This window comes from Lichenostomus cassidix, chromosome 2 (genome assembly GCF_008360975.1).
Source record: "Lichenostomus cassidix isolate B80296 chromosome 2, HeHo_3.0, whole genome shotgun sequence".
Taxonomy (NCBI): domain Eukaryota; kingdom Metazoa; phylum Chordata; class Aves; order Passeriformes; family Meliphagidae; genus Lichenostomus; species Lichenostomus cassidix.
In genome coordinates this window covers 57,999,315-58,012,959 of record NC_139482.1, presented here as the reverse complement: position 1 = coordinate 58,012,959, position 13,645 = coordinate 57,999,315, and the positions used below count along the sequence as shown (strand labels likewise).

At 46.7% G+C, this 13,645-nt stretch overlaps 1 protein-coding gene across 3 annotated transcripts in view; it reads right to left on the bottom strand.

Moving 5' to 3' along the window:
- Positions 1-13,531, bottom strand: part of E2F3 (E2F transcription factor 3) — a 42,172-nt gene extending 28,641 nt beyond the window's left edge. Inside the window, exon 1 of one of the 3 annotated variants that reach the window (XM_085051687.1) lies at positions 12,945-13,531. In XM_085051687.1, coding sequence (XP_084907813.1) covers positions 12,945-13,265 — 321 coding nt within the window. In that variant the 5' untranslated portion in view covers positions 13,266-13,531. Of the gene's footprint in view, positions 1-11,941; positions 12,201-12,944 lie in introns of those variants that run through there. The other 2 variants (XM_085051686.1, XM_085051688.1) reach the window with 2 other exon arrangements.
- Between the last annotated feature and the right edge of the window lie 114 nt (positions 13,532-13,645).

Genomic DNA, 13,645 nt, shown 5'->3' with positions numbered 1-13,645 from the left:
CAAATCTATCTTAAAAGAGTATCCTCAAAGTGTAACAAGGAAGAAACTGGAACCATCAGTTAGTAATATCACTCTTTCCCCACAGCAGAAAACAAGGAGAAAAAAGCTAATCAAATACCACCACCTTTCTTCCCCTCCGCTATTGCCTCTCCTAACATTGACCACATTTGTGGTTAAATGCAGGGAGTCAAACTTCCTATAAGCAGTGTTGTTATGGTTCCAGATTTCCACTGTGGTTCAGCTGTTCACAGCTCTGGAAGGGCAAACTGGCACATGCTCAAACTGCCACCTTCCCTTGTTAGGGTGAAAAAATTCCATATCATGACACTAAAAGATTCTTCACCTGAATCACCTCACTGGCCTGCCTTCTAAGATTAAAGATCTTAATAGTAAACTTTAAAAAAATCACTTTGTTGAATTTGATATTCTGGATAAAAATGCTTAGTCAAAATACTGATGCCATTTCACCACATTAGGGGGAGATGCAAGTGGCCAGTCAAAAATGTACCTTCGCATTAAGACAATACTTTCAATTCAAGATTCTGGCTGGGAAGATCACTGCACCTGCTCCATGCTGGGGCTCATGCCCACGCAGTCATGGAGAGGCACTCAAACACAAGGCAGAGAAACAAAGAGGACAAAAAGCATCATGTCTCAGGGAGAGGTGAAGTACTTCTACAAGGTGCTCAGCATTACTTAGCAGCAGAAGGAACAATACATTTTCATATGATTTGAGCAACGCTAATCAAAGAGACCGGGGCTAGATCTGGACAAAGGATCTGACATCAGCTTTTCAGGAGGAAAGCAAACCTCCCATTACAGGCAGGTAGGCTATTCCTAATCTTTTAGGCATGCCACACCTGCACGACCACTGGAAAAGCTGGGGTAGCTGTGGTGGGCAAGCACATTTGCTGGCATTTTTATGCTACCCCTCGTACACCATTGCACTATTATGCAAAGTTCCAGACCTGTTGGCTTTTTCCATTTCCACAAGGCATTGCCATCCAACAAGTCAATAAGGCAAGCTCAAGTATCTGATATTTTTAGCTAGATATACTACAGCACCTCACAGATGCCTTGAATTTTCTCCCTGTAAGGTCTGAAGGAGATTCCCCCCTTCTACGCCGCTGGTCAAGCAAAATTCGAGGACTGCTCTTCACATGCTGAGGCAACTGAGCTCTTCAAACAGCTGGGAAAGCCATATTTCACCACTTCAAATGAAGTACTTTGAACAAATATAATCCCTGTCTAGTACAACTGGTGCTGCTTCCCCATCTTGCAGGAAGTAAGAAAGTGTTTTGAAAATGGCATTGAAGCCATCAAAAGAGTCAAAGGGTAGTCAAAAAACCCCCACAACTTCACAAATCTGAAGGGGAAAGAAAAAGGATGAAATTCTGATCCTTTCTTACTGAAAACATGATAACTGTTGATTCACTTCAAAACAGAAGACCTGATATTGGCCTTAGAGAAAGGAGTCCATCTTAGTCTCTGCATTGCAGATGAGAACAATCACATTTTTGCTTGCTCTGACTTATTGCTAAATTGATTATTCTCCAGGACTAGGAAAGAGAGAGAAAGGAGGGAGATCATAATCATACTTATAAAATTCTTTTAGGTGAAAGAAGTGAATTCATCTTACTTTTCCTAGCAACCCTCTTTCCTAATTCTGAAGCAAATAAATCACACTAAGGATAGCATCCTGAACATATGGCTCTGAATAAGGGGCATTTGCCTGCTTTTCTCTTCTTTTTTTTTTTCCTCCTCTAAATTAAATATATCAGTCTCTGCAATTCCCTACACATTCCCTTCCACAGCAGAAGGGGTTTCTGTCCCCCTGAAACACAAATACCACCAAATTTTCCTTTGTAACTACTAACTTAATTCTGCCACAGAAGGCTGTACCTAAGTTTAATATCTAGCCAACAGCACACAACCTGTTCACTACTGTTGTGTTCACTTCCCACATATTCAGCAAACATGATGCTACCAAGATGAGAATAGGGAAGGATTTCAGTGTACCAAGACCAGCAGCCACATGAAGAGGATCTTTACAGATGAACAGGTCATAACGCTGGAGGTTGCCAAATGACCAAATGATCGTACATCTTTCTTTGCCATCTCTGTTGTAAACACAAAGCACAGCTCCAAGTACAGAAACTCATGGGATGTGTTTTTATTTTGCACTTTTCTTCTCCATGCACAAGACACCCCATGTTGCATGGTCTGGGCTTTGAATGCTCCCATCTTTCTGCAGAGCAGCTAAAGCAGAGGACCTCTGGGAAGGATGCTGCTAACCCCTAAATCGGGAAGAGCCTTTCCACAGGCACCCTGCAGGAAGAGGGAAACACCCCCTGAAGTTCCTCACTCCCCTGCCCGCAATCCAAGAAGGCAGCTGGTGACACTGCGTGGAGGACGACCACAGAGAAGTTTGCCAGCAGGAATGAAAGAGTAACAAGGATGCCAAAAGCCAGTGATCTGCATTTTTCTTTTTCAGCAAAAATAAACCCAAAAAACACAAATGTGACTAGCAATAGAAATCAGGAAGGCAATGTAAATGATTTTATAGAAAGCGTGAATCAAAGTCATAGCAAAAGCCACCTGAATGTTTCTCTATCACAGGCAATTTCTCATGTTCTTTTATGTCATCTTTGCAGTGCCAGTTTTCAAAAGAACAATTCTCAGCTCAGCACAACAGAACAGTAATACCAACGGGATGCACAACATTAGCATGTTATAAATAAACTGCTAATTTGAGGTGGGAAAAATCATCAAGGCAGCTCTTGTGATTAAGAACCAGAGAAAGAAAATGAGCAATTTGCTTATGCTTTCAGGACACCATATTTTACAAAAAAAACCCCCAAAAAACAAACAAAAAAACCCCCGAGCTTTTTCTAACCCTAATTCCTAAGGGAAAAAATAATAAACCCAGTGAAATATCCACTGTTGAGACAAAGAAGCCAGTGAAAATGCTATTATAATGCTATTATAATTTTTAAAGCCCTCCCTGCACCCACCTCAAGTAGTAAGTTGTCTTTTTTACCAGCTCTAAGAGGTTTGTGCTTAGAGTACTACACCCGGGTTGTGCAGTTTCGGCTTTCTCTCACCCGACTTGCAGTTTTACATAACTCCCAAGAGATACTTTTTGGCCACAGATACTGCGCAGCTGACGATAAACAAAAAAACCCACCCAAAAAAGTACAGGGTGCAGAAGCATTATACAGCAATTCAGATCTCAGTTACTTAGAGCTGCTCAATAAAACTCTTACCATGAAAAGTAAAACTTTATTCCACTGAGCTGATGGTCAGGATTATTCGTGGCTGCGATAGCCCTGATCACCACCCTCCGTCTGCCCTGTGTGGGGTTCCCTTCCCACCCTGTCCCCAAGTCTGCAAGGACAGATAACTCCCTGCCACGGCACGGCTGCCACCTCGGGTATTATTTCTGTACCACTCCAGCACTGCTGCTCTGTACCAGCATGACACTTATCAAGCATTGCTATAAAAATTTCTGCGAATATCTATGTTTTCCACGAGCGGGGATAATGGCCTCATTGCAATAGCCTTGATAAAAGCTCCAGCAAGACAGCTTTCAGATATCACCACACAAAAGCCTTCTGTGAGAGCTGTAACCAACATCAATTCCCGCTATGCGAACACATTAGACAAAGTGTGAACTAGCTTACTGTATGGGGACAAAAAACTGACTGTCAATGTGTGGGACCAAAGCTGTCTAAAAACACAACGCTGGCAAGGCAAAATAGCACCAGCATACATACATGGTAATTGCCATTTATTTCCAGAATTAGCAGCACAAGACAACAAGTACTGAAGGCACTATTAGGTTACTAACGTCACTCAAGACATTATAATTCCATATAATTCCATTTCTAGTGTGCCTGGTTGGAAAAATGACTTTAAAAACAGCAGATGGCAAAAACACCCAAGCAGAAGGTGAAGGAAAGCCCAGTTTCCTTCACAGAAGCACACAGAGAACGCAGCAAACCCTTCAGATCTGCTCCTTAGTGCATGTATTTTCCCACAGAATCATAGAATAGCTTGGGTTGAAAGAGATCTTTAAAGGTCATCTAGCCCAACCCCCCTGCAATGAGCAGTGACATCTAACTAGATCAGGTTGCTCAGAGCCCCATCCAGCGTGGCCTTGAATGTTTCCAGAAATGGGTACCTATCACCTGTCTGAGCAACCTGCTCCACTGTTTCACTAGCCCTGCTGTAAAAAGCTTCTTATATCTAGTCTAAATCCATATTCTTTTAGTTTAAAACCATTACCCCTTAATAATCATAGAATACCCTGAGTTGGAACACACCCATAGGATCACTGAGTCCAGCTCCTGGCCCTGCACAGGACATCCCTGACAATCACACCATGTGCCTGACAGCATTGTCCAAAGGCTTCTTGAACTCTGCCAGGCTTGGTGCTGTGACCACTTCCCTGAGGAGCCTGCTCAGTGCCTAGTCAGCCTCTGGGGGAAGGCCATTTTCCTAACACCCAGCCTAAGCCTTGGTAGACAACCTGAGACACACAAACCGCCATTCCATCGATAGTACAAGATGAAACCTTTCTGTGCATCATTTTGTACTTTTTATGTACTTTATCTGCTTACACTCGGGTAGCATCCAAAAAGTCAGAAGCCTATTGTCAATATCAAGGGACTGCACCAATATAATTGCTGGGTCAAGAGATAAGGTTTTTACTTCCAGACTTGAAATTTGCCTAGGAAGGAGGGATGCAAACAAGTCTACATGTCAGTTTGTTTCTGAAAAACATTTGAAAGGCAAATTTGAAAGTTACGTTTAATAGACAAGCATAGCATACTCGCCCTATGGAGAAGTGTTTCACTCTAAAATTACATCTGTACTTTAAAATGTGTAAAAATTATGAAATCCTACAGTGCATATTCAGTGGCCTGCAAAATAAAAAATATCTGTTACTGCACTCCAATTTTAGTAAGATTTTATAACTAACGGGTAGAACCAAAATTAAGATGAAGTTATATTCAGAGAGAACTAGCAGAGCTGACCAATGAGCCTGACATGATATATAAGAATTACACTCTTGCACTGCATGGTGTGCACCATTGAGTCCTAAACCAGAGACTTTTAATGTCACTTTAATTAACAAGGAAGGAAGTTTGCCAATGAGTTTCTTCCCCCACCCCCCTTTTCTAATACTAAGTTATGTAATATGCAACAACCTTTGAACCAACAGCTGTACAACAAGCAAAAAAACCAAACCCAGAATAGCATGGTTAAGATGAGAATGTCTTTCAAGGAGTTCATTAATGAAAATTACTTATGGAATCTATGCATACATAACCAACACACATACCACAGCTCAGGGCAGGAATGCTGGAGCCGAAGCAGACAAGGCTAAGCAAACATCTCTTGTCCAGATTCCCAACGCAACTAATTTTTCCCAAAAATAGTTCTTTACATGTTTTCTACAAGTTTTAATAGATCTTTGCAAAACAACTAGTAGCTTGCAAGGTGTGTGTGACAGGACTGTAAGATTTCAGTGTAAATGTAAAGAAATGAAAGCCAAAATAATAGTAGCCGCTGCTCTTAACAGTGACCTGTTCATATAAAGCTCAGGATACCAAGGACCCAACATCTGCAGTATTGCAAGTGTGCATCACAGGAAACAGCCTGTATCATGCTAAATATCAGATTCTAGGCCCTTGAAGTAAGGCACCTGAACATGCCACCAGTCTTAGGTAGCAGACGCTTCTGGGCCTAGATGCAGCCATATACAAGCTGGATGAAATCTTGAAAGCAGCTGCAGGTGATCAAATTGAGTCTCCTACTTAAAGCAATGAAACATGGTACTGGTTTTACTCTTAGAAGCAGGAATAAAGAAAAGCCTTTTGCCTACATAACTTAGCACACTCACAGAAGAGATGGCTGATTCTGCAAAGTTGATCTTTAATGCTCCACTTCTTCCTAGATTAGTCCTAGACCAAACACCTTGGGCACAAAACACCTGAGAGCTGCAGGGCATACACGTGCAGCAGTGACAGCGTTAGCATGTTAGTTTTCACACTGTCACAGGTCAGGTCAACAACTGTCCATATTCATAAGTGGGACAGGAGACTCATGACACATGCCATTAACCTCAGGCAAGCTCAGTTTGCAAACTACCAGCACATTTGCTATGCATTCATGTATGTATAAAAGGGAGGCTAAAACCCATGAAGTAGAACTCTCCTACCATACAACAGAGGCTGTTTTCATTAAGCTCTGGCTTAATCAACACCTAGGCAAGCTCCTGCCTTCTCCTTTTACATGCCTTGCAGATGCAAATATTTACCACAGCTCATGTTGAGCTCACAAGGCAGTAAGAACTCCATGAATGCCACTAGATCCAGCAAACAGCAGCATCATCCAAGCAGACAGGGTAGTACTTCAAGAGATACCCATGCCAGGCATAGCACTTCCAAGTGTGGTTTTGGACCAACTTACTTGAGGAAAACAGAAGTTAAATAGTTCCTTTTTTAAAGATGTGATAAATTGGGCAATTTTGCCAAGCCTGTCCCCAAACAGAACTGGAATGGAAACAGAATCCAAATACCTTACCAGCAGCACCTCCAGCATGGCAGCAGCCCCATCCCAGAGGCACTGGCAGCCTCCCTCCCACTGCACACCACTGCCCCCAAGGAACATGATGGGGGCTTCTTCTCCCCAGAACTACAAACACAATCCTGGTCTTGAAAAATAATGCAGGAAGCAATTAACTCTGCCAGCCAAAACAAAAACCTGAAGTCCAACTTAGTCATTTGTAAGGATGAGAGTTACCACCATATATACACACAGAGTCAGTGCTGCCAGCTGTAAATGAGATTATTTGCAGAAACTATAAAACCTGGAGATTTAGTTATACTAAGAGCTTTCCATCCACCAAAGCCCTGCACTGGGCAGGGCTGGATCTACATTACCACCACTGGCACAAGAAACCCACTGGAACTAAAGTCAGAGTCTCCAACTCAGCCTTAGCAGGCAGTTCCACCACAAGCCAGGACTAAAGCCTGAGCTACCTTCCCACCCCTCCACACCAGCACCGGCCCTGCCACCAGAGCCAGGGCCATAAGCCCAGCAAACACCTTGAGAAGCAAAGCCTGAAAGATGCCATGCTTGAAGCTGCCATGAAAAGTTCCTGTCTTCGTTTCACACTCACCAATCTCATTCTTGGTCCTCTGAACCAAGGGAAATTCAGGGATGGGCTGAATTTCCCTCCCACAACCACACCAGTCCTACTGGCCAGCACAGGAGTGGGCTCGAAAGAGGAATGGCGCTACTTCACTTTCCTATTTGCAACCTACACTTCATAATGAGCCATCCCCAAAGCAATCATGCCCACGCATCCCTCCAGTCCCACACCTCCCATTCCTCTCCTCAGGGCCCACTCAGGTTAATAAGCTGGGCCATGAAAGGGTCTCTGGCTCCTACTACCCATGTAAAGTGGGTCTACCATGTGTTCAAAACATCTTTCAAAGCTGGCAAAGCTGAGAAGTAAAAACTCACAATTACAGACACATTTATTTTCACACCCATGTGGTTCCTTTATAAAGGGACAACTTTACCTTTACATTAATGGTTTTCATTTCAGGAGAAATTGTCAGACACTCTTCAGCTTAGAGAAGACATCTGAGGACAGATGATAGTTTATCATAGACTGTGCAGAGAAACATATATCAGAAAATCATTTTTCCCTACCATAATATCTAGGATCACCCAAGAACACTATATAGAGCAAGTTCAAACTGAAAAAAAAACCAAAAAGCAAGGCAAGAAACAAAGAAAATTGTTTTTTCCTGTCATGTGAGACAGCTAAATCATGGCTAGAACTTGTTACCGAAGGTCAGAACTACAGTTACATTCACTCAGGGAACACAAAAATCACCAGCCACTGGTATCTATAAAACTCTTTGTAACCCCAGACGAAGAAAGTGCTCTCTTGAAGCAAGAAGGGCTTTCCTGTGCAAGCCTCCTTCCCATGCTCTTTCCTCAAAGACTTGCCACAGTTGTAGAGAAGTAGTGGGGGACCCCTTCATCTTGCAAAATACAGCTGTTCCTAAGTTCAAAGATTATTTTCCTTTTAAATGCTTGCACATACTCACAGATGAGCACGCAGTAAAAATTAACAAAACAGCACCAACACACATGGCATAAAGTGATGGGAAAGAAAATGCCTCTCATTGCTCAACCAGGTGGATCATCCTCTACAGAAGAATAAACCAGCCATAAAGTGACCCCTATCCAGCTTTTGGTAAGCAGGCTGGTGGTGCAAGGAAAATACATTCACAGCAAGAACAAGACCAACATCACAAAATGAAGGCTTGCTGGGACAATTTAACACCTCCATACCAATGCATGGGCAAGTTCCAGTCTCCTCCCTTCATCTCACTCACCCCATCTTGGGCCCAAGATGAATGCCATAAGTAATGCTCAGACCCAGCTCTTCTACCTTGTTAAAGCAGCAGGAAACCAACCCGTCCATGCAGCCAGATGCTCCCCAGGCACAGTGGTAGGGGAAGAATGCTGTCTGGCCATGGGCAGAGCAAAGACCATGATACAGAGGAGATAGTGAGGGACAAGCAAGCCTACTCCTTCCATCAACAGTAAAGCCTTTGAACAGCTCAGCTGTTCATGGAACCCTGCCAAAAGCCCTTATCATCATGGGGCTACCATACTCAGGAGTTCTGGTGCAGAAGGAGCCACACCAGCACAGCTGGACTCTGCATGAGGATAGCAAAGCCACCATCAGCAAACTACAGCCTGTTCCTGTAGGGTTTTATTGGGATGCCCACTTCTCACAAGATGTTTCTCGGCATAATTGGGGCAATCAGGATTACACTTCTTCGAACTGTCTTCAGACAGCTGCACCCAAAGGACCATGTGGTATCTCCTCAGGCTCAGAAACAGTGTGTTGCTAGAGAAGAGGGATTTAAACAAACAAAAAAAAAATCCCTTAAATGCTATTCAAAAAGCAAAGGTCCCAGACTCAAACTAACATTCATCTCTAGTAACACAAACTACCAGGCAAAGAAAACAGGTCTGAATATGAAAACACCTGTATCTTCACATACAAACCTTTTCATTCCTGCAAAATAACAAAAAGCTACTAAGTTAACTGCCTGCTTCCTTTATGCAACTTACATGTTCTTCTCCCACACCTTAAATCCCCATTCATTATTTATGTCCTATTTGGCTTGCTCCTCTACATAACACGTAGGAGAAAGATTTTGGGTTACCCCATTTTTATGCCTTCCCAGCTCTGTCTTGCTGAGAAGAAGGGAGGAAGGAATAGGTACTTTCTAAACCACCAGAAAAATGAGAGAAGTACAAGTATTCAGTTTGGAAATGTAAATCCTCCTGCCCCCTTCTGAAGTATGCCGAACCAGCCTCTCCACAGCTCATGTCATCTAAAGGCCACAGGAGTTCTCTAAAGATATTGTTGTTAAGAGGATTTAGCCCCTTTTAAAAAGGACTTAACATGTGGGTGGTGTCTCCATTTAAGCATTTTCTCATGGCTACGAAAATGGCCCTCTTCTTAAAGGCTTACCTTTATAACCCAAAGACAGTAAGAAATTCTCTATTTGAATTAGAAACATTTTGAGCAGCTTGCTTTTACAGCAGCCCCATTTCTGAGAACAGGGATTTGCAAATGGTAGTGACTTACACCAAGTGAGAAGGCAACACAAGCGAGAATGCTTTTGGGGTACCTCATCAAACATTAATTTCTCCTGTGTTCTCATGAGGATCCAAGTTGATTCACAAACTCACTGACACTAAAACAGCATGGTGTCACAACTCCCCTGCCACATCCCTGGCCACCACTTTCCCTTGATGGTCCCTGGCACTTCCCACACCTGCCAGTAGCTGGTTCAACCTGCTTGCCCAGCAGAAAACCTTTATTTATTTAGGTCAGGGTTAATTTTCCATCCTGGGAAGCCTGAGATTCCAGAAAGAAAATGGCACCAGCCCCCAGAATGGTGCAGGAGAGCATGGGAGGATGCAGGACCTTGCCACAGCACTGACCCTGTCTCCAGAGGCTCAGGCTCTCCCCAGCGGTGCAAGTTGATGGTTGCTTTGCAAGGGTTAATTCATCATTACTGCTTGTGTTTAAGCCATGGCAGGGGTTCAGATGCACCTGGCGACACTTTCTATTAGCCCCCCAGGAATGGTGCAAAAGCTCCTCAAGTTGAAAGGGCAGGCAGGCTGGGTCACAGCCTCCCAGAGCCAGGGCTCTCCAGGGTACAAGGACCTGGTTAGCAACCCTCAGCCACACGAGTCTCCACGACAAGTGGCAACAGCAAGGAACCAGCTCTGGATAGTATGGAGATGCCTGGAACATGAAAGAACATGCAAATTCTCATCAGTGTGGGGCTGGAGAGGCCTGTTGTTACAGACTGGGACATTTCTCAAGGCTTTTCCAGCAGCGTTACAAATATACAACCACAGATAAAATAATAAATTGCCAAGGGCAAGCAGCTTACTTGGGCCGAAGAATCTTTTTCATTTGCTTGTATAGCTGAACAACTCCCTGAACAGCCTTAACTATACTGCTGTACTGACTCTTTTCCAGTCATACCATAGTTTATATTTGGAAGTGATGGGTGGGTTGCCAGTGCAGTTACATCTGCAAGGCAAGAGTATTTTCATAAACCTAACCAGCGCAAGTGTGCTGGCCAAATTTTAGACTTATCCCTACAGTCTTTTGCATACTAGGGCCTTGTTTTCAGCTGGGGGGTCTCACACTCCATCCACTACTTGCAACTCAACTAATCAAGAGCTAAATTTATATTGGTGCTATTTGCCTGAGCTCACTGCCTCAGCTACCCAGCATTTTCTCACTCCTCTCACCAGTCCCTAGTATTAGTTTCTCAAAAATGCCTTGCTAGGAACCAAGGGGAAAACACCCTCACCTCCCAGTCCCAAAAAAGTCCTTCATGACTTTTGAGGAAACTTGGAAGCTGGAGACCTTTAAAAGGGCTGGATAGTGTCCCTGACAAGCAGTTTGCAGTGCAGAAAGACGAGGCAGAGCAGTAGGGTGCTTCAGCCTGACTTCCCAAAAGATGAGTTTGTGGCAAACCAGCATAGCATCAAGAGGGGCACTCACACGAGCGTGGCTGTCAGGGCAGAGCAGGATGCACAGCCCCTTTCCTGGTGTGTGCCATGGATGGCTTATCGCCCTGGTAGGGTGCCAGCCAGAGGCTGAAGATACTGCTGGCCTAACCACTCTCTTCCTCCTCCATCCCACATCTCTCCCCAAAGTTAGCATGGGGGCTGAGGGTGTACAACAAATTTGCAAGTTTGCGCAAGGACTTCTTTGCAAGCAGAGCCCAAAATCACTTTGCCCACTTCCAAACCTTAAAGATGGAAACAAGCCTTCCCAGGCTTTTATGGCAAGGAGTTCCTTCCATTAGAGAGGTGAGCAGCATTAAAAAAAAAAAAAACCCAAACCAAAAAAAACCAGAAAAAAAGCACTAGAATCATACACTAAGGTCTTATAAAACCCATTAATGAGAAATTTTAGGAGTTCCTATGACATCAACATGCCTCCCACAAAGCCAAAAAAGCCTGTATAATTATTCCCCCAGAATTATTGTGGAACATATGCTCCTCTTTGAATTCACTTACCACCACCTTCTAGGAATCAACCTTCACATAGGACAGCCAAATATTTACAAAGTGGCCTGCAGTAGCCTGCTTGACACTGAGTGCCACTAGGATATGCTGAAGACCAAGAGCACCAAAATAAAAAAATCAATTATCTTTTACAGTGAAGAAACTAATATTAAAATTAAAAAAAATTATTAAAAAAAAGCTTTGGGTGGGATTTGATAAGCTTTGAAACTTCCACCACTAGCTCAGCAACGAACACCTGCAAAAACCTACAATAAGAGGCAGCACATGCCATCCTCACCGATCTTCCAGCTGCTCCCAAGCTCTTCCAGAAGTATTTCAGAATTACAGCACCATCCCATACCTGGATCATCACCGACTGGATGCAGGGAAGAGGAAGAGGGGGAGGGGGGAAGGGGTGTTAAACCCCCTTTTTTTCCCTGGCAGGGGCGCACTGGGGCGAGAGGTGGGAAGGAGTTCAGCAATCCCACGGCGCCGGGCGGGGGTCGTGGAGCCGGGGGGGCGTGGGGGGGGTAGGTGAGCCCCTCCCGACGCCCACGACCCCGCGCCCTCCCCCACTCTCCAACTCGGCGGAGCCCACGAGGGCCAAAGCGCGCACCCGAAATCGGTGAGGACAAAGAAAACCCCACGAGTGGGGGAGGCGGAATTTTTTTTTGGGGGGGTGCGTAAATTATAAGGAGGGGGCGTAAATTTTAAAGCGGGAGGAGAGGAGGGTTGGCGTTCGCCGCCACCCCACGAGTCACTGACCTGCTGCAGGGGCATTTCGGAGAGCGGCGGGGGCCGGGGGCAGCCGGCCGGCGGTCGGGCTGTCCCAGGCCAGAGGGAGGAGGAGGAGGAGGAGGAGGAGGAGGAGGAAGCGGCGTCCCCCTCCCCGCCCGCCCCGGCTCCCAGTCACAGCCGCGGCCTCCGCGCACGTGTGCCAGACGTCACCGGCGGCTCCGGGGGTGAAGATGAGACACCGGCGGGGCACGGCCCGGCCCCCCGCCCCGGGGGAACCGGGGCCCTTCCCCGCCGCCGGCTGCTCGCTCTTTGCACCCGTGCGGCGGAACCTGGCGGGGGATTATTATTTCCCCCCCCTTATTTTTTTTTCTCTTTTTTTTTTTTTTTCTCCTCTCCTTTTCAATAAGACCCGGCAGCGGGGGTTGGGGAGGAGGCAGGAAAGTTTATTGCAACAAAGCGCTGCCTCCGCCTTTCCTGCCCGCCCCCCGGGCCCGGCCGGCAGCGGGATCCCCCCCCGTCCCCTTCACCCTTCCCGCGGGGACGGGGGAAAAACACAAAATTACCGGGGGGCGGCCTCCGCCGAGAGCGGGCTGCAGCAGCGCCGTCCTGCCGGCGGGTCCGTGTGGCGTGCAGTACAGCGAGCTGCCGGCGGGCAGGCCCCCATCCGCCGCCGGGGCAAAGGCACCGGGAGCCTGGGAAGCGGCGGCGGCGGCGGAGGAGGAGACAACACAGGGCGCCCCCGCCACCGCGCCGGTGCTGCGGATCTGGATGAAGGTGCCGGCGGCAAAGCGGGCCGGGAAGCCGGCGGGGGCTGCTCGGGAGTCCGTGGACGGCGCGGGCAGCGGTGCTGCTGCCGGGGCCGAAGGCTGGAGTCCCCTTCTCATCCTTCCCTCCGGGTCTGTCCCCGCAGCCGCGTCTCCTCCTCCCCCCCGTCCCTCCTCCCCCCCGGCCTTCCCAGCTCCTTTCCTCCTCGATGCCGAGGCCCCGCGCAAAATACTGGGGGCTGCGGGTGCCGGGGGGGCCCCGGCTGCAGGATGAGGGGCGCCGGGGCGGGGACGGAGGCGGCGGTGCAGGCAGATGCGGCGGATGGAGCGGGGCCGCTCCCGCTGTGTGGGGCCGGCTGGAAAATGGCTCCAGGAAGCGGCGGCTGCTGACAATGAATGAAGGGAAAGGAGACGGGTTACGCGCCAAGGGCCTCCCGCGAAACTCGGATTTCCCGCCCTCTTTTCAAACCAAATTTGCATGTCCCCGCCCCCGGGGCGCG